Source organism: Staurois parvus, unplaced genomic scaffold, assembly GCF_062004578.1.
Source record: "Staurois parvus isolate SC_StPar_1 unplaced genomic scaffold, SC_StPar_1.0 ptg000992l, whole genome shotgun sequence".
Taxonomy (NCBI): domain Eukaryota; kingdom Metazoa; phylum Chordata; class Amphibia; order Anura; family Ranidae; genus Staurois; species Staurois parvus.
The window spans coordinates 622,501-645,278 of NW_028318788.1; the positions used below are offsets into that span (position 1 = coordinate 622,501).

General features: G+C 38.8%; 1 protein-coding gene across 1 annotated transcript in view; it reads right to left on the reverse strand.

The window, feature by feature from the left end:
• LOC149441384 (protein Wnt-3a) overlaps positions 1–21,866 on the reverse strand; it is a 198,224-nt gene extending 176,358 nt beyond the window's left edge. Inside the window, exon 1 of the mRNA XM_089657411.1 lies at positions 21,574–21,866. Within this exon, the coding sequence (XP_089513537.1) occupies positions 21,574–21,644 (71 nt within the window). The 5' untranslated portion in view covers positions 21,645–21,866. The remainder of the gene's footprint in view (positions 1–21,573) is intronic.
• Between the last annotated feature and the right edge of the window lie 912 nt (positions 21,867–22,778).

The window sequence follows — 22,778 nt, forward strand, 5'->3', positions numbered from 1 at the left end:
GATTAAAGTGTACAGTCCTTTAGTAAATTAGCAACACAAGTGTCCTACACAGAGCCCTGACCTCAAGCTTACTGCACACTTTGGAATTGGAGCCCCAATTTCAAACCAGATCTTCCCATCCAATATCAGTATCTGGACTTCAAAAATGGGTACAAATTCACACAGACACTTCAAAATCCTGTGGAAAGTATTTATCAGAGTGGATGGCAACTTCATATTAATGGCCATGGGTGGCCAACTCCATATTAATGGCTGTGAGGGGCCAACTTCATATTAATGGCCATGGGTGGCCAACTCCATATTAATGGCTGTGAGGGGCCAACTTCATATTAATGTCCACAGGGGGGTTCAACTCCATATTAATGGCCATGGGTGGCCAACTCCATACTAATGGCTGTGAGGGGCCAACTTCATATTAATGTCCACAGGGCGGGGGTCAACTCCATATTAATGGCCATGGGTGGCCAACTCCATACTAATGGCTGTGAGGGGCCAACTTCATATTACTGTCCACGGCAGGGGTCAACTTCATATTAATGTCCACGGCGGGGGTCAACTTCATATTAATGGCCATGGGTGGCCAACTCCATATTAATGGCTGTGAGGGGCCAACTTCATATTAATGTCCACAGGGGGGGGAGTCAACTCCATATTAATGTCCGTCCCTCACATGGCACTATTGTGTTCTCTTGGTGAGGGGGGGGAGTTTGGTTGTTGTCCCTGCCGAGGGAACACAGCCGCTGGCAATAATTGCACGAAAAAAATTGGCATGGTGGTTGTACCCAAGTCAATCAATGGGCTGGCCATAGATGGTTGAAATCTTGGCCGGTTCAGCAGGAACTAGCCAAGATTTTGGCCATCTATGGGCAATCCATTGATAGACTTGGGTACAACCAGCATGCCGAATTTTTTCATGCAATGCATAGCCTTTGCCCCTGGTCAGCTGAGTCACAACAGCCAATTATTTGAAGGAATGGATAACCCATCCCCCTTGCAATAAAAGGGGGGCTCACACCAGCCACATTCCTCATGGTAGCGCCCAGCTTCCCATGCCTTTGTTTGACAAAAGCTTGCTTATTAACCTTACCAATAGGCAAGGTTCACTCCTTGAATATTCAGAAGATTACCCACCATAGTCCACACTCCCCCAACTCCATGCAATTTTCTGCTCTGATGTGAAAAGCTGGAATATAGACAGAGCCACTGATTTTCCTCTGCTGGTTACTCAGCAATGGAGGCATGGAAGAAAAAAAAATCTACTTCTGAACTGTTTAACTACCCGCCTGTGATCTAACCTTAAATGGCAAATATCTGATATCGTTGCTTTCATGTTTGAGGTCGAGATCAGAATTTGAAAAGTTACATGCGTCAAAGTCTAAAAATCTCCTGACACCTGAGCAGAAGACAACGCCGCAGGCCGGAATGACACGAGCGTATTTAATGTCACTTAACAGGAATTGCACGAACCTCTCTGACAGTCATTAAATCAGCATATTACACCACATGGGCCGTGTCTCCAAGCATTTCCTGCATGAAACTGCTGGCTAGGAATTATTTTATTGATTCTTTTTTTTTTTTTTGTTAATAAATTTGGTTTTGAATCCAAATTGCAGAAATTGGTATCCCCAGCTTTCATTATTATACTGAGAGCTGCATTTGGTGATTTAAAGACACAGAAGTAGCAGGTTCTCTTTATTCATTGGTGAAGGAAGATTCTATAACTTCATTTGATTGAAGATCATATATATTATTGATATGTGGACTTTATTGAATGGACTTTATGAGGATCCAATGAATATTTATATATTTTTAATAAATATAAATAAATAAATATATCGCAGCTCTGAGCAAACTGTTATAATAATAATAATAATAATAATAATAATAATAAATCCTGTATTACAATAATAATAATAATAATAATAATAATAAATCCTGTATAATAATATTAATAATAAATCCTGTACAATAATAATAATAATAATAAATCCTGTATAATAATATTAATAATAAATCCTGTATTATAATAATAATAATAATAATAATAAATCCTGTATAATAATATTAATAATAAATCCTGTATTATAATAATAATAATAATAATAATAATAAATCCTGTATTATAATAATAATAATAATAATAATAAATCCTGTATTATAATAATAATAATAATAATAAAAAATCCTGTATAATAATATTAATAATAAATCCTGTATTATAATAATAATAATAATAAATCCTGTATAATAATATTAATAATAAATCCTGTATTATAATAATAATAATAATAATAATAATAAATCCTGTATTATAATAATAATAATAATAATAATAAATCCTGTATTATAATAATAATAATAATAATAATAATAATAATAATAATAATAATAAATCCTGTATAATAATATTAATAATAAATCCTGTATTATAATAATAATAATAAATCCTGTATTATAATAATAATAATAATAATAATAATAATAAATCCTGTATTATAATAATAAAAATAATAATAATAATAATAATAATAATAATAATAATAAATCCTGTATAATAATATTAATAATAAATCCTGTATTATAATAATAATAATAATAATAAATCCTGTATTATAATAATAATAATAATAATAATAATAATAAATCCTGTATAATAATATTAATAATAAATCCTGTATAATAATAATAATAATAAATCCTGTATAATAATATTAATAATAAATCCTGTATTATAATAATAATAATAATAATAATAATAATAAATCCTGTATAATAATATTAATAATAAATCCTGTATAATAATAATAATAATAATAAATCCTGTATAATAATATTAATAATAAATCCTGTATTATTATAATAATAATAATAATAATAATAATAATAATAATAAATCCTGTATTATAATAATAATAATAATAATAATAAATCCTGTATTATAATATTAATAATAAATCCTGTATAATAATAATAATAAAAATATATATATAAATTATATATATTTAATTAATTTTCACATATATAATTTGGAGGTGGTATTAATTTATTTAGTGAGCGCTATTATTTGTGGTTATATTATAATAAGTATTATATTTTATTGTCACATATTGGTTATTATTTGAATTATTGAGTTATAACAGCAGCTCTTACATTATTTATTTGTTATTATTATTTATATTTATTATTATTTAATATATTATTTATATATATATATATATTTTTTTTTTTTTTTTCATATATATATATATATATATATATATAAATATATATATTTATGTATATATATATAAAAATATATATATAAATATATATATTTATATATATACTGTATATATATATATATATATATATATATAATATTAAATAATATATTTTTTAATAATACATATGTATACGCTGTATTTCATGGTACTACAGTCCAGGGGCGCGATGATGTAGAGTTTGGAATATATTGATATAGTATTGATAGTATTCACCAGGGTTTATTTTTCATATAATCTCTTTATCGAAGACATAGTAATGTCACCTTAACCTGCCGCCGGAGCGGCAAGACGTTCCAAGTGGGGGCGGACTGACAACTCATGGGGCCCCCGGGCAATAGGGGATCATGGGGCCCCTGTGTCCTCGCCCAAACTCAAAAAAGCCTATGAAAAAGGTACCAGGGGCATCTCATGGGGCCCCCTACTGCCCCCGGGCCCTTGGGCGGTGCCCGAGTTTCCAAATGGTCAGTCCGCCCCTGGTTCCAAGTATGGGGGGGAACACATGACCCATCTCTATCTTTTTCATTTCCCTAAATTGGGAAAAAAAATGGGAGATTTGGGGGCTCATTTACTTTTTTGCAGTGCGTTAATGTTTTTTGCATGTTAACCACTTGCCCTCAGGAAGATTTACCACCCCCCCCCCCCTTCCTGGCCGGGCCATTTTTTGCGACACGGCGCTGCGTTACTTTGATTGCCATCCCCAGCCGCCAATAGTGGCGCCCCCTACCGGTAACTGCAAGTCATGTCTATATACGTGATTTTGCGCAGCCGTGCCGCCCTGTGTACTTCTGCTATAGGGCAGATGGCAAGTGACTAAGCGGGCAGCACAGTGGCTGAATGGTTAGCACTTCCCCCTGGCAGTACTAGGATCGTCAGTTCAAATCCCAACTACGGCACCACCTGCCTGGAGTTTGCATGTTATCCCTGTGCCTGCGTGGGTTTCCTCCAGGTACTCCACCAAAAGACATGCTGGTAGGTTAATTGGCTCCTGTCTAAATTGTCCCTAGTATGCGTATGTATGAATGTGAGTTAGGGATCCTAGATTCTACACTCCTCGGGGGCGGGGACTGATGTGAATGTACAATATATACTGTATGTAAAGTGCTGTGTAAATTGATGGCGCTATATAAGTACTGAAATAAATAAATAAAATATGGTGGGGGGAGAGGCGTTAATGTTTTTTGCATGTTAACCACTTGCCCTCAGGAAGATTTACCCCCCCCCCCCCTTTCTGGCCTAGCACGGGAGGTGTATTTCTTTGGGGGAGGGTGATATTCGTGCTAGCAGGGATGATTGGGGGGATTTATGCTAGGATGGGAGATTGGGGAGAATTTGTGCTGGGAGGGGGAATTTGGAGTGGGGGAGGGGGATTAGTACTAAGAGGGGAAATTTTAAGGGGTAGAGGATTTGTACTAGGAGGGGGGATTTTTTTCTTCAAGGGGAGGGGATTTGTGTTGGGGGCATATGGGGAATGAGAGGATGTGAGCTGGGGGGGCTGGGGGGAAAAAGATTAATGCCGGGAAGGGGAGTTCAACATGTACTGGGAGGAAGGGGAATCTATGCTTAAGGGGGAGGCATGCAGATTAGTGCTCGTTTTTTTTTTGTTTTTTTTTTGGGGGGGGGGGGAATTTTTCTGAAATATAATATTCATACATCTTGGGGGTGGAGCGCAATTTGGCATCTTTGGCCTGGGTTCTAGATGACCTTGTACCGGCAATGATTATACACGACCCTTTTTTAGGAAATGCAAGGCACTGCAGCACACTACGCAGACACATTGTGACACTACGCAGGGCCTCATTCACATGTGCGGCAAGGAATGATGCTCCTCTGTAAAGTAATCCACTCTCGGGATTGCTTTTCAGAGGTGTTCAGAGATATGCCCCTGCTCACCGCCTGATTTAATCCTGTAAGAAAAAACAAAGAAAACAAAAGTATTACATTAAAATCATGGGGTTCTAAACAGTTCTATGAGGCCACGCTGCAACTGTGCCGCAACTGCATACATTGAACGCAGCTGCAGTGTGGCACCCATAGAACTGCATTAGAAAGCAACACGCTCCTTCAGTTTTGACACAACACAGCACTGCGGCCACGCCATGTGTAGAGCCAAGAGCACAGAGTGGCTCTATGTTAGCATTCAGGTGGGTGCTTGTGGTTTTACCATTGATAAACTGCTTGATTTTACTGCCCCCCACCTACACGTGTGAGCAAAGCTTCAGTGCATTGCGCTGCCTTTAAAAATGATTGGCACCGTAATGCAGTAATGCATTTTATGTTACCACAACCAGGGGCAGACTGACAACTCATGGGGCCCCCGGGCAATAGGGGATCATGGGGCCCCTGTGTCCTTGCCCAAACTCAAAAAAGCCTATGAAAAAGGTACCAGGGGCATCTCATGGGGCCCCCTACTGACCCCGGGCCGTCGGGCAGTGCCCGAGTTTCCAAATGGTCAGTCCACAACGCAGAAGTGTCAGTAAGTCCTTGGTGAAATTTGGGCTGAATGCATTAGAGTCAATGGGGTGGTGCATTAAAAGTGGTCACTTAAAGGTGCATTGGGCTTTAAATGGCTCCTTAAGATCACTGAAGCTCCTTTCACCTACCCTGGACCTATTTTTGTGCCCCTCATTAGCATTATTATTTTAATTGTTTTTTTCTACAGAAAAAAAAAAAAAAGTAGAAAATTGTCAGTACAAAAATAATCAAATAAAAAAAAAAAAAAAAAAAAAAAAAAAAGCATATACAACAAATACCAATTTGAACAAACTACTTTAAATACACCATACGACATACCCTCTAAATAAGTAAAAAAAAAAGAGTAAATTGTTTTTATTTTTAATTCCAAGCAATCTAAGCAGCTCAGTGAGCAACGCTGAGGGTTTTTATTTTGGCAAAAATTTAATAATTTTACAGGAAAATTAATTTAACCAAAATCACTAATTAATTTATATGTAAACTGTAGAACAGAAAATGTCATATATTGCAGCTTTTTATTTTTAATTTCAAGCAATCTAAGCAGCTTAATGAGCAACGCTGAGGGGTTTTTTTTGGCAAAAATTTAATTTTACAGGAAAATTCATTTAACCAAAATCACTAATTAATTTATATGTGAACCGAGGAACAGAAAATGTCATATATTGCAGCTTTTTATTTATTTTTTATTTTTATTTTATTTTAATTTAATTTTATTTATTTATTAAAAATTCCACCCAATCTAAGCAGCGCAGTGAGCAACGCTGAGGGTTTGTACTTTGGCAAAATTTTTATAACTTCACAGAAAAAATCATTTAACCAAAATCACTAATTAATTTATATGTGAACCGCGGAACAGAAAATGTCATATATTGCAGCTTTTTATTTTTAATTCCACGCAATCTAAGCAGCGCAGTGAGCAACGCTGAGGGTTTTTATTTTGGCAAAATTTAATAATTTTACAGAAAATTTAATTTAACCAAAATCACTAATTAATTTCTATGTAAACTGCAGAACAGAAAATGTCATATATTGCAGCTTTTTATTTATTTTTTAATTTTATTTTAATTTTATTTTATTTTAATTTTATTTTATTTATTTATTAAAAATTCCACGCAATCTAAGCAGCGCAGTGAGCAACGCTGAGGGTTTTTATTTTGGCAAAATGTAATAATTTTACAGGAAAATTAATTTAACCAAAATCACTAATTAATTTCTATGTAAACTGCAGAACAGAAAATGTCATATATTGCAGCTTTTTATTTATTTTTTAATTTTATTTTAATTTTATTTTATTTTAATTTTATTTTATTTATTTATTAAAAATTCCACGCAATCTAAGCAGCGCAGTGAGCAACGCTGAGGGTTTTTATTTTGGCAAAATTTAATAATTTTACAGAAAATTTAATTTAACCAAAATCACTAATTAATTTATATGTAAACTGCAGAACAGAAAATGTAATATATTGCAGCTTTTTATTTATTTTTTAATTTTATTTTAATTTTATTTTAATTTTATTTTATTTATTTATTAAAAATTCCACGCAATCTAAGCAGCGCAGTGAGCAACGCTGAGGGTTTTTATTTTGGCAAAATGTAATAATTTTACAGGAAAATTAATTTAACCAAAATCACTAATTAATTTCTATGTAAACTGCAGAACAGAAAATGTCATATATTGCAGCTTTTTATTTATTTTTTAATTTTATTTTATTTTAATTTTATTTTATTTATTTATTAAAAATTCCACGCAATCTAAGCAGCGCAGTGAGCAACGCTGAGGGTTTTTATTTTGGCAAAATTTAATAATTTTACAGAAAATTTAATTTAACCAAAATCACTAATTAATTTATATGTAAACTGCAGAACAGAAAATGTAATATATTGCAGTTTTTTATTTTTTATTCCACGCAATCTAAGCAGCGCAGTGAGCAACGCTGAGGGTTTTTATTTTGGCAAAATGTAATAATTTTACAGGAAAATTAATTTAACCAAAATCACTAATTAATTTATATGTAAACTGCAGGACAGAAAATGTAAAATATTGCAGCTTTTTTTATTTTTAATTCCACGCAATCTAAGCAGCTCAATGAGCAACGCTGAGGGTTTTTATTTTGGCAAAATTTTATAATTTTACAGGAAAATTAATTTAACCAAAATCACTAATTAATTTATATGTAAACTGCAGAACAGAAAATGTAATATATTGCAGTTTTTTATTTTTTATTCCACGCAATCTAAGCAGCGCAGTGAGCAACGCTGAGGGTTTTTATTTTGGCAAAATGTTATAATTTTACAGAAAAATTAATTTAACCAAAATCACTAATTAGTTTATATGTAAACCAAAGAACAGAAAATGTCATATATTGCAGCTTTTTAATTTAAATTTCAAGCAAGCTCAATGAGCAACGCTGAGGGTTTGTACTTTGGCCAAATTTTATAAAATTTTATAATTATAAAATTTTATAATTTTATTTATTGCTTAGACCTGAAGAAGGGGACATTCCCCGAAAGCTTGTCCTCAAAATTGTATGTTAGTGCAAATAAAAAAAGTATCACGGACAGGACTCTATAATTTTACAAAGAAATTATTTATCGAAAATCACTAATTAATTTATATGTGAACCGAAGAACAGAAGATGTCATATATTTCAGCTTACCAGTCCCTAGATGTGGTGGCTGCATTGATTTTGTTTTTTAGGCTTTTTTTTTTTTTTCTTTATTTTGCACCTGGTGATCCTGCCAGTAACAAAATTCTTTTCCTAAGGTGACAACGCTCACTCTCTGTATATATCTATGGCAGAGCAGCGTTGTCGCCCTGGGGCACGACAACAGATCGTCTTTCTCCTGTCTTTAATTCACTGGCAACAATGTAACTGATAAGAGTGCAGCCCAGGACTAGGACACAGAATGTTCTCACAAGATTTCTGGTGGGACCAACAGGTCATTTTTGGTCCCGGTCACCCACCCCCCCTCGGCAGCTCTATTGGATTGGTAGACGGAAGATGACTGTACGTGCCTTCGTATTTTGTAATCTGATTGGCTGGTGTGTTGGGGTAGCAGGGTCCTTTGCAGGAGTTGGTCGGGAAAATACTTCAGCAGTGGCAGAAGAGAGGAATGTTCCCCCTTGTCAGGAATGCAGTCACGGCTTGTAATTATAAGCTGGATAATAACTGTGAATAAAACATTGCTTGTTATTGATCGCTGTCCAGGTGTTCCTCTGCCTGTCTTATCAAGAGCACATTTGCATTTTATTGCCTTCTAATTGAAATGAGCTCGTTCTTGTAGACATACCTGAGATGCCTCGTCACAACCTCACCCGCCACACACCAACACACTGCCACAGCTGTCCTACACAGACTGCACCCAACACACCCAACATCTGCCTTCTAATCCCAACATACTGGGCCCCTCCATACAATACACCGGGGCCCTCAACCCGACACACCCAGACAGTGCACCCAACACACCCAGGCCCTACACCCAACATCTGCCTTCTAATCCCAACACACTGGGCCCCTCCATACAATACACCGGGGCCCTCAACCAGACACACCCAGACAGTGCACCCAACACACCTGGCTTCTACACCAAAAACACTGGGGCCCTCCACACAACACACCAGGGCCCTCAACCTGACACACCCAGACAGTGCACCCAACACACCTGGCTTCTACACCAAAAACACTGGGGCCCTCCACACAACACACCAGGGCCCTCAACCTGACACACCCAGACAGTGCACCCAAGACACCTGGCTTCTACACCAAAAACACTGGGGCCCTCCACACAACACACCAGGGCCCTCAACCTGACACACCCAGACAGTGCACCCAACATACCTGGCTTCTACACCAAAAACACTGGGGCCCTCCACACAACGCACCAGGGCCCTCAACCTGACACACCCAGACAGTGCACCCAACACACCTGGCTTCCACACCCAACACACTGGGGCCCTCCACACAACGCACCAGGGCCCTCAACCTGACACACCCAGACAGTGCACCCAACACACCTGGCTTCCACACCCAACACACTGGGGCCCTCCACACAATGCACCAGGGCCCTCAACCTGACACACCCAGACAGTGCACCCAACACACCTGGCTTCTACACCCAACACACTGGGGCCCTCCACACAACGCACTAGGGCCCTCAACCTGACACACCCAGACAGTGCACCCAACACACCTGGCTTCTACACCCAACACACTGGGGCCCTCCACACAACACACCAGGGCCCTCAACCTGACACACCCAGACAGTGCACACAACACAGCTGGCTTCTACACCGAAAACACTGGGGCCCTCCACACAACGCACCAGGGCCCTCAACCTGACACACCCAGACAGTGCACCCAACACACCTGGCTTCTACACCCAACACACTGGGGCCCTCCACACAACACACCAGGGCCCTCAACCTGACACACCCAGAGAGTGCACCCAACACACCTGGCTTCTACACCCAACACACTGGGGTCCTCCACACAACGCACCAGGGCCCTCAACCTGACACACCCAGACAGTGCACCCAACACACCTGGCTTCTACACCCAATACATTTGGGCCAACACACTTTGGCCCTCCACACAATGCACCAGGGCCCTCAACCCAAGACATCCTGACAGTGCACCCAACACACCTGGATTCTTAAAAACAAACACACAGAACCTGCACCTAACACACCTGGGACCTACACCCAATACATTTGAACCCTTGCACCTAAAACACCTGGGACCTACACCTAATACACCTGGGACCCTGCACACCTTGACCCTGCTCACTTGGACCCTGCAACGAATACACCCAAGCCCTGAACCAGACACACCTAGACAGTGCACCCAATACACCCAAAACCTGCCCTCAACACACCTGAGCCCTGAACCCAATATACCCATATCCTGCAACCAACACTCCTGGACCCTGCACATAACACAATGGGACCCTGCCCCCTACACACCCAAGCCCTGCACACAATACACCTAGGCTGTACAGCCAACACAACTGGACTCTGCACTCAGCACATCCTGAACCCTGCACCCAACACAACTGGACACTTCACCCTACACACCCAGGCCCTGCATATAACACACCTGGACCCTGCACATAACACACCCAACACATCTGGACACTTCACCCTACACACCCAGGCCTTGCATATAACACACCTGGACCCTGCATATAACACAACTTGAACCTCCAACCAGCACACCTGGACCCTGCACCGAACACATCCAAACCCTGCTCCCAACACATCCAAACCCTTCACCCAACACATCCAAACCCTGCTCCCAACACATCCAAACCCTTCACCCAACACATCCAAACCCTGCTCCCAACACATCCAAACCCTGCTCCCAACACATCCAAACCCTTCACCCAACACATCCAAACCCTGCTCCCAACACATCCAAACCCTTCACCCAACACATCCTGGTTCTGCACTGTGGGCATACCCTGACAGGGGGCAATGACTGTAAGAGGTAAGCTCCAGTCAGATAAACTGACTCACTGCCTTACTACTTAGTGGTTCGGCTCTTCCACTTGGCTGACAGACTTGATATAATGGCATCTTTCATCTCTGAATTTGAAATAGCAACCAATCAATAGTGTGTTCCCTGGTTCTGGTCCCACCTTCTTCTTAGCCTATTATGGCTCCAACTTACACACTGGAGCATGAGAAGAAGATTGGACAGAAGGAGGGGGAAGAAGGAAGAAAGGTATGGAAAGAAGAAGATTGGACAGAGGGAGGGAAGGAAAGAAGGAAGGAAGGAAGGAAGGGAGGGAAGGAAGGAAGGAAGGAAGGAAGGAAGGAAGGAAGGAAGGAAGGAAGGAAGGAAGGAAGGGAGGGAGGGAGGAAGGAAGGAAGGAAGGAAGGAAGGAAGGAAGGAAGGAAGGAAGGAAGGAAGGAAAGGAGGGAGGGAGGAAGGAAGGAAGGAAGGAAGGAAGGGTGGTAGGGAAGGAATGGAAGCAGTAATTGATGGAAGGAATGAGGTAAGAGAGGAAAGAAGGATGGAAGAAAGGACTGGTATAAGGGTTGAAAGGAAAGTATAATTTAAGAAAGGATGGATAGGAGGGAAGGAAGCCAGATAAGAAAGGAGGTAAGGAAGGGCAGCAGTAACTGATTGATTGAAAGAAAGAAATGAGGTATGAAGGAGAAGGGATTGAAAAGAAGAACTGGCATAAGAGTTTGAAGGACAGTATAAAAGGAAAGGAGGGTAGAAGGAAATGAAAGGCAAAGGGTAAAGGAATGAAGAGATGAAATGAAGGACATAAGTAAGTGAAGAAAAGGAAAGAAAGAGGGAAGCAAGGAATGGCAGCAATAATTGATGGAAGGGATAGAATAAGTTAAAAAAGGAATGTAGCATGGAAAAAAGAACCGGTAAAGGGTTAGAAAGTAAGTTTAATGGGAAGGAAGGAAGGAAGGAAGGAAGGAAGGAAGGAAGGGACAGCAGTAACTGATAGAAGGAAAGAAATGAGGTAAGAAGGAAGGAAAGTTTAAAAAAATAAATGGCATAAAAGTTGTAAGAAGGAAAGAGGGAAAGAGGGGAAGAGGGAAAGGAACGGAAAGGAAATTAAAGAAAAGGAAAAGGAAAGAAAAGGAAAGGAAAGATGTTTGGAGATATGTAACAATTCTGCGGTGTGTGTATACAGGGATAAAGGAGAATTTTCTTTTCTCCGGCAGTGAAAGTGATAGGAGTTGTATTTATATAACACTTCACTCCACATTAAACAAACATTGACACAAGCCTCCTGTGCCTCTTCTCTGTGGACAAGGAGGGGGTAATTAGTGGAGTATTAGATTTGGCCTGTTAACTGCAACACTATCTTTATGTTGCTGATCTGTAGTCGCTGTGTGTTTTTTCCTCTGTATGAATACAGCCTGTAAAGACCTCCCCCCCCCCCTTCCAGGTACTTGCCTTGTCAAGCTCCATTGAAGGTCTGATCTCTACAGTGAGTTTATAATTATTGAGATTTGGAGGTGAGCTTCACTGAATATCTTTTGTACAAACAATCTGCCAGAGCTGATCAAATAGCTGGGCTATCTCTCAGCACGCAGCACATTGCTCCGCAGCTCCTCAGGCAAAGTGCTCATTCAGGCAGAGACAGACTCTGCACACCTGCCTTACTGCCCACAACCCCAGATCTGCCTTCACTACACCTTCAGATCATTCCAGGAGCCTGATTATCCCAGGGACTATCCCAGGTTCTGACAGTGATCACTGTCCAACATTAAAGTAGACTTTGCCCCATTCAGTTTTTTAAAGCACAATTAAGTGAGAGTCATCACCCTATACCAGAAACTGAATCAGAAAAGTTCCACATTTTATCATTAAAAGCCATCCTTGAGCTCCAGTTCAGTGACTTTTGCCTAGGCTGAAATAATGCCATCTGTCTGCTGTAGGCAGGAGGAAACATTTCCTAAGTCTCCTCTCCCCAGTGATCAGATGGCAACATTGTAACTTCGTAGCAAGCCACAAAGTGAGGAGTTTCAGCAGGAGCTGATCTCTTTATGAACATAGCCAAGGACTGGAAAGGCACTGGGATGATTGTGTCACCTCTGAGCCGACATCTCAGTCCAGGAAGTAGATGGTGACCCTGGACGATGCCCGAACAAAGATGGTGGCGTCCTTCTGAAGTAAACAGTAGATGAAGGCATTAACAGAAGTACTGTGATCTCTGTGAGATGTAATAAATGGTCGGTAATGACACATTACTCAGAATGCTGCATTTAGCATGAGAAAATAGACTCAATGCTACGTATGCTACCTAATGCTTTGAGCATTTGGTGCTTTTTTCACTGCTATGTTTCTTTTGCACTAGCATTCATAAATAAGCAACATAATGATTGTAAGGAAATCACGAACTAAACAGCAATATAAATATGTTTGACAACTAAGTAGCAGACTACTTTAAACAGAACTCTACAGAAGAGGATCAGCTATGGCAGGAAGAGGGACATAGGGGTTTAGGTTCCAATTGATGGACATTTGGGAGCTGTGGTTTTGGATGGATCGGTCTCTACCCGTGGACAGGGATCGGTTTCTACCCTTTGACAACACAGGATTACATTTTTGGATTTTATCATATTCTCCTTCCAAATACAGTCTATGATGATTGTAACTAGTAATTCTATATGGCCAAGAGGTTATGGATACCTGGCCTACATATTTATATATTCGACATTCTATTCCAAAAGCTTGGCCAATAATATGGAGTTGGCTTCCCTTTGTGCCTATAACATCTTCCAATCTTCTGGGAAGGCTTTCCACAAGACTTTGGTGTCTGCGGAAATCTGTGGATATTTCTAAGGTCAGATACTGAGACTAAATGAGAAGACCTGGCAAATAATTGGGGTTCCAGTTAGATGTTCGGTAGGGTTGAGGTGAGGTACTGATGTTGGATGCGAAGACCTGGCTAGTAATTGGGGTTCCGGTTAGATGTTCAGTAGGGTTGAGGTGAGGTACTGATGTTGGATGCGAAGACCTGGCTAGTAATTGGGGTTCCAGTTAGAGGTTCGGTAGGGTTGAGGTGAGGTACTGATGTTGGATGCAAAGACCTGGCTAGTAATTGGGGTTCCAGTTAGATGTTCGGTAGGGTTGAGGTGAGGTACTGATGTTGGATGCGAAGACCTGGCTAGTAATTGGGGTTCCAGTTAAATGTTCGGTAGGGTTGAGGTGAGGTACTGATGTTGGATGCGAAGACCTGGCTACTAATTGGGGTTCCAGTTAGATGTTCGGTAGGGTTGAGGTGAGGTACTGATGTTGGATGCAAAGACCTGGCTAGTAATTGGGGTTCCAGTTCAGCCCAAAGGTGTTCAGTAGGCCTGAGGTCAGGTAATGATGATTGATGAGAAGATGTTCAATAGCATTGAGGTTAGATCCTGATGTTAGATGAGAAGACCTAACTCATAATCAGCGATCCAATTCATCCCAAAGGGGTTCAGTAGGGTTGAAGTCAGGGCTGTTTGATGGCCACTTGAGTCCTTCCACACCAAACCAGTCAAACCATGACCAGTTTGCCCATGGATTGATCAGTTTGGTCATGGTTTGATCATTCAGGTCAAACCATGTCTTTTTGGATCTGGCAACAGGGGCACAGTCATGGCTTTCACCAAACTGTTACCACAAGGTTGGAAGATCACAACTGTCTACAATGCCTTTGTATGCCGTAGTATCACCAGTGCCCTTCACAGGAGACTCCCAAACTCCATCTTTAGAAGAGGGGTCCTCATACATTTGACCATTGCGATGGGGTGTCCACAAAAGTTTGGCCACATCGTGTTTCCAGGCAATCACTGAACCTTTCCTTAGATCAGAACTTTCACTTTACGTTCCTTAACGGAAGAGTGTAATGTATGTCCAATGCGTTCATATCTCGAGTTTTTTATTCCACTTTTAATGATGTTCACAATTTTAGATGTTTGCTTTTGTTAGATCATCATTATTGTATATTTTAGCAAACACTGAGGCAACATTCAAACCTAAGCGTCACATTTTCAAGCATTTTTTTAGTTTTTGAGGTTTTTTTCAAGGCTTTTTTTTTTAAGCGTTTGTGAGAAGTTTTTAAAAACAGAATTAAACATTTTTGCAGCTTTTTTTTCAGGCATTTTTCAACTAAAAGGTGTGGGGTACTGCAACAATTGATAAAAAGCTAATTTCAGGTGTTTCCATTGAAGTCTATGGGGACAAAAACTCTCAATTCAGCAGCTTGTGTACTTTTTTGAGTGACAAGCATTTTGCTACAAGTGACAGGATACTCAGATGTGAACAAGGGCCATTGAAAACAATAGGTTATTGCTTGTTGAGCATTTTTGAGCTCTGAGCTGCAAGCTACAGACCTCTCAAGTCCGAACGGGGCCTTAGTCTTCCGACTCTGACTTCAGTGGGTCAGCTGACCCAATTGACTTGCATTGTCGGAGCAGTAAAGCACAACCTCTGTGTGGTACTGCAAAGCAGGAAGCACAGCCTGTCTGGCCTTATACTCATATATAGCTACAAATGATAGAAATCTACAAGATTTGAACCCAGTGTGTATGTCCAGTACACATTTGAGGCAACTAATATTATTATTTTTATACAGGACGTATATAGCGCCAGAACTTTACAATATAAAGGGAGACCCTACAGCAATGATACAGTTCAATACAAGAGGGTTAGGAGGGCCCTGATCCTTGGAGCTTACAATCTAAGAGGGAGGGGCTGGTGGTACAAAAGGTAATAACTGTGGGGGATGGACTGGTAGAGGAAATAGAAGATTCCATTATTAGCTGAAGCAGGATAGTTACATAGTTAGTCTGGCTGAAAAAAGACAAAAGTCCATCCAGTTCAACCATTAAAAAAAGAAAATTTATAATCCTACACCCACAGTTGATCAAGAAACAGGCAAAAAAACCAGCAAAGCACGATCCAATTTGCTCCTGCAGGGAGAAAAATTCCTTCTTGATCCCTCGAGAGGCAATCGGATATTCCCTGGACAGGGGCGGACTGACCATTTGGAAACTCGGGCACTGCCCAAGGGCCCGGGGTCAGTAGGGGGCCCCATGAGATGCCCCTGGTACCTTTTTCATAGGCTTTTTTGAGTTTGGGCAAGGACACAGGGGCCCCATGATCCCCTATTGCCCGGGGGCCCCATGAGTTGTCAGTCCGCCCCTGTCCCTGGATCAACTTTACCTATAAATGTTATATCCAGTTATATTTTGTGTATCTAAGAAAGAATCCAGGACTTTTTTAAAGCAATGCCTTCCCTGATAGGCTTTGGATAGGTTTTCAGAGATAGCCTAAAAGTGGGCAGAGTAGGCGATAGTCGGATAGATTGGGGTGGAGAGTTCCAGAGGATGGGGGAGGCTCTGGAGAAGTCCTGAAGACGAGCATGGGAGGAGGATACAAGGCAGCTAGAGAGCAGGAGGTCATGGGAGGAGCGGAGAGGACTAATAACCCAAACCCAAAATAGGGCATTTAACCCAAACCGATTGTGAAGCAGCCTTCACATTTTTACATTGTAAACCAGGGGTGGGCAACTGTGGCCCTCCAGCTGTTGGTGAACTACAATTCCCATCATGCCTCTGCCTCTGGAAGTCATGCTTGTAACTGTCAGTTTTGCAATGCCTCATGGGACTTGTAGTTCTACAACAGCGGGAGGGCCACAGTTTCCCCCCCCTGTTGTAAACGGTTCATGACTGTATTTCAGTGGGCAGCACAGTGGCTAAATGGTCAGCACTTCTGCCTAACAGTACAAGGGTTGCTGGTTTGAATCCCAACCCACGGCACCACCTGCCTGGAGTTTGCATGTTCTCCCTGTGACTGTGTGGGTTTCCTCCGGGTACTCCGGTTTCCTCCCACATTCCAAAGACATGCTAGTAGGTTAATTGGCTCCTGTCTAAATTGTCCCTAGTATGTGTATGTATGAATGTGAGTTAGGGACCTTAGATTGTTCACCCCTTGAGGGTTAGGGACTGATGTGAATGTACAATATATATGTACAGCGCTGTGTAAATTGACGGCGCTATATAAGTACCTGAAATAAATAAATAAAAATTTCATTCTGTATACAAATTCGTAGATTCTCCTTATCTCTATCCTAGGGAGGGTGATCAGCTACCCCTGCTCGGCAAGAGCTGAGATAAAACCAATTAGCCACAAACCAAACTCCTCATTTATAGACTGAGCCAGCCCATAGACAGAAAAAATATACCCCCAAGGAGGACAAGAACTTCCTATGCCGCTACAGGAAGCACTGACTTGGTTTATGCAAAGTTCTTCCAGGAAGATGGGAAATCTTCATGAGCAAAAGAGGCAACTTTTTTCAGTTGACCCCCCCCCCCCCAAGGCTAACCCTAAATGACACAATCCTCATCCAATCTATCTTCATATCTCCCTTCAGATCAGTTTTGGACTGTTCAGGGCCACCCTAAAGCCCAGTCACTGTACTGCCAAAATGGAGCTAAAGCCGGTACATAGGGTGGACCCCCTATTACAAACTATCCATGGAACCCCTCCCTATGCACAGTACTGGAGCAGTGTTTTATTTTTTGTTGCCCTTCAAAGACAAGCTCAGCTCAGGGCTCTGAATAGATAACAATGAAGCACTGAGCCCCTTGAGCCACCAGCATGCAGGATTCCAAAAAAGACATTGGATTATATTGAAGGTAAATCAACAAGTACCTTGGCCAAAAAAAACCCCGCCAGATTTAATCGCACAACAAAACCACGCTTTTTTCTTTTCTTTACAGTACATATTAGTTCCCTGTATTTTGGAGTGCAACGTCCTTTAAAAACTTACAGCGTTTTTATCTTCCTTGCTTTTCCCAAAAGCGCAGCTTCGACAGATTGGCGCATGTAAAACGCATGCATTTTCACACATGCGGCTGCAAACCCAATGCAATGAAGTAGCATCCCCGCTGGAGACCGCAGATGGAAGGCGCATGTAAAAAAAAAAATGCATTTGAAAGCATGTACAGCGCAAAAGAAAAAAAAAACATAAAAAATGGATGCTCTTTTTAATCAAAAAGGCGTACACAAACCTTCAGTCTTTCAAGATGATTTGTTAAGAGTTATAGTTGTAGAACTTTTTAATTATTGTTATTATTATTACTATTATACCGGATTTTTATATTTTATGGCACCATTTACAATATGGATATCATTTTAGAAGTAGTTGAAGGACATATAGAGAAAATATTTAAATAGAAAATAATTTTTTTGCCTTAAATGTTTTTCAAAGAACAATCAGATGCTGTTAGTAGATAATACCTTAAATCATTCAGATTTAGTAATTGAAAAAAAAAAAAAGAACTGCTTAAATGTGATATGAGCTCTCAGCTATACAATCCAAGCATCACTGGAAATGATCAGAATTGTCCATATCTTAAAAAAACAAAATTCAGCCAGTGCACAGATCCCATTATTCCAGAGTCAGTAAAATCCCTGATCACAGTGCGGTTTATTTCACCGTCAACCAAAAACCAAACCAACACACGACATGTGGATTAATAATCTATATCACAGCAAGGAAAATGAAATCCTCTATAAAATAATGTCTCTTTTTTCACAAAAACACAATCCATATCAGAGTAGAGATCAACTCAAGCAAAAAGCACAGTATAAAAAAAAAAGGAAACATGTTTGCATAACTACTTTGTACATTTATTTATCTAAAACTGTAGCCAAATGTAACAAAATTATTACATAGTACATTTAAGAAGAAAAAAAAATGATGTGAGGTGTTTGAGATCCCTAAGTGGCAGATCCTTTCACCAGTACAATATTGGAATTGTTTATTGTATTCTTTACTTCCAGTTTTGTATATATGATATTTTAAAAAAAATGTAAATTTAACCTAAAGCTCAGGAATTGGTGACATTTTCAGATCTGGTTTTACAATAATGACAGATGATTTCAGATGAACAATGTCATTAGTAAAATACTTAGGGTCTCTATTTCAAGCCTGTATGTTGGAGGCTTTATATGCCCAGAGATCAGATATAACAATCTAAAAATAAACAAACAAATGAACTCATCCATTTTGGAAATGTCCTACAAAACTTTCTGCTGTGACGACTGCAGATTATTCCATTGCTAAATATTTCTAGGCTGTCTACTGTAATCCTAAATTCCAGATCAATAATAAATAAAATCTATACACAAAAACAGACAAGCCTTTCTACATTATTATTCTGTTGTTATTATTATTATTAGTCTGTTATCAGAGCCCTCACCATACACAAATTCAATTCTTTAATTATATTAATGAACAAAAAATAGGCTACTATTCGTTTTCCTTTTGCAGACAATAAAAAAAAAATCATTTTCAAATATCCATAACAAAAAGAACCCCTGCACCTACTGTGCAATGGGGGAGATAATTAGCAAAATATTTTGCCTTTCTGTTGAATGTCTAATCCCTATAGTCTAGTCCCAATAGTCTAGCTTTGTGTGTACGATGTGATCAGATATAGTCAATAAAAAAATGTAAAAAAACACTAAAAAAAAATAAAACCAATTTCAGAAATGTGTCAAGTTAAAAAAAGAGCTTAATAAAATGTCATTTAAAAGAAAAAAAATAATTTCTTGCAAAAAAAAAAAATATTTGCTGTCATGTCAGATTATTTTATTAGCAAACATTTTATTTTTTTTTGTGTCTCTGTTATGGGCAAGGCTGTGTTGCAGATTTGTATACACATAGAGGTAAAATGTATATACAAATTCAGTAGTCAGGGAACACAGTTCAGATAGTCAGGACAAAGGTAAATATGGTATATTTGTACTGATATGTATATATATATATACATATATATGTATATATATATATATATATATATATATATATATATAAAACTATAAGATATATATCTCTTATATATATATATATATATATATAGAGAGAGAGAGAGAGAGAGAGAGAGAGAGAGAGAGACAGAGACAGAGAGAGAGAGAGATTGGCTATGACCCTTGTACTGCAATATTTTAAATAAAAAAAAAATAAAAAAAAAATATATATATACACAGAGAGAGAGAGAGATATTAGCTATGACCCTTGTACTGCAATATTATTTTTATATATATATATATATATATATATATATATATATATATATATATATATATAAAACTGTAAGATATATAACATATATATATATAGAGAGAGAGAGAGAGAGAGAGAGATATTAGCTATGACCCTTGTACTGCAATATTATTTATATATATATATATATATATATATATATATATAAAAAACTATAAGATATATAACATATATATATATATATATAGAGAGAGAGAGAGAGAGAGATTAGCTATGACCCTTATACTGCAATATTACATATATATATATATAATAATATATAAAACTTATGGTGTTTTATATATATATATATATATATATATATATATATAAAATATATATAAAATAGTTATATATATATATAAAATATATATAAAATAGTTTTATATATATATATATATATATATATATATATATATAAAATATATATAAAATAGTTATATATATATATATATATATATAAAATATATATAAAATAGTTATATATATATATAAAATATATATAAAATAGTTATATATATATAATAATATATAAAACTTATAGTGTTTATATATATATAAAATAGTTTTATATATATATATATATATATATATATATATATATATATAAAACTACAGGGTATAATCATATTGCAATTCAAATAACCATTATTACTTAAAAAAAATGTTAACATTAAAAAAATGTAATAAAATATATCAAATATCTGTGCCTGTATCAATAAAATATGACCAGGAATTTTCCTAAAAATCTGAATCTTGTGGAATCTGTGAGTTGTAAGCAGTAATAACTTCCTTATCACATTGCAGGGCACTGCATGCCTCTCTGTACACAAATTTCATGCAGCTTCTGGTTACAATACTCAGTGCAAGTTGTCTAATCTTGTCTTACCTGCTTTCTTGTGTTTCCCTTAAAGCAAAAAAAAAAAAAAAAAAAAAAATACTTTTGTGAAGTCTTGTGTTCCCCACCTGACTGGCTGAAAAGAGCCTTGAAGTTTACAAAAAAAAAAAAAAAAAAATCTTGTATCATTATCTGCTTAATACAATCAGCAGCAATTGTTGCAGCTTCGGATCAAAGAGCCCAAGAGCAACGTGATCCCCCAGTGCTGGTCCCCCCCCCCCCCCCTTCCCCAGCGCTTCTGCCACCATCGCACCACCAAGTGCCATAACGTTGTACACACAGCAAATAAAAGATACAAAACAGCAAACATAAAAAGTACAAAACATGGCAAAAAAAACCAAGATCCACAGAAAAAGAAAAAAGGAAAAGACTCACCACCAAATTGGATATGTTGACATAACTTGGCTCAGCCCACAGAAAAGGAGCAAGTATCCAAAGCAAAACATTGTCCAAGGAAAGCGAAAAAAAAAAAAATGTATCAGACAAGTTGTGAAAATTCCTCTTCTGCCAGGAAGCGTTGAAAACAATGTATCAAAAATAAATTAGAGGAAAAAAAAGATAAAGGAGGAGGCGGCGTATGGGAGCTATGTACAGGGATAGTGGCAGGTAGAAAAGCTTGGCTCTCCTTTTAAAGAATGAAGAGGGTGTTGACTGCTCGGAGCCCAGACACGGGAGAGCAGAGAGAGGAGCAAATATTACAACAAAAAAAAAAAAAAAAAGTTTGGAGCGGCTCCCTTTAAGGACCCAATCAGCGGGGATCGCCAAGGGGGAATAATTGTGATGACACTCCGCACAGCCAGCCACAGCTAACTGCCACTGCACAGCACACAGCTCTACACAGGGATCCACACACAGGGATCTACACAGCTCTACACACAGGGATCTACACACAGGGATCTACACAGGGATCTACACAGCTCTACACAGGGATCCACACAGGGATCTACACAGGGATCTACACAGCTCTACACAGGGATCCACACAGGGATCTACACAGGGATCTACACAGCTCTACAGAGGGATCCACACAGGGATCTACACAGGGATCTACACAGCTCTACACAGGGATCCGCACAGGGATCTACACAGCTCTACACACAGGGATCTACACACAGGGATCTACACAGGGATCTACACAGCTCTACACAGGGATCCACACAGGGATCTACACAGGGATCTACACAGCTCTACACAGGGATCCACACAGGGATCTACACAGGGATCTACACAGCTCTACACAGGGATCCACACAGGGATCTACACAGGGATCTACACAGCTCTACAGAGGGATCCACACAGGGATCTACACAGGGATCTACACAGCTCTACACAGGGATCCGCACAGGGATCTACACAGCTCTACACACAGGGATCTACACACAGGGATCTACACAGGGATCTACACAGCTCTACACAGGGATCCACACAGGGATCTACACAGGGATCTACACAGCTCTACACAGGGATCCACACAGGGATCTACACAGGGATCTACACAGCTCTACACACAGGGATCTACACACAGGGATCTACACAGGGATCTACACAGCTCTACACACAGGGATCTACACACAGGGATC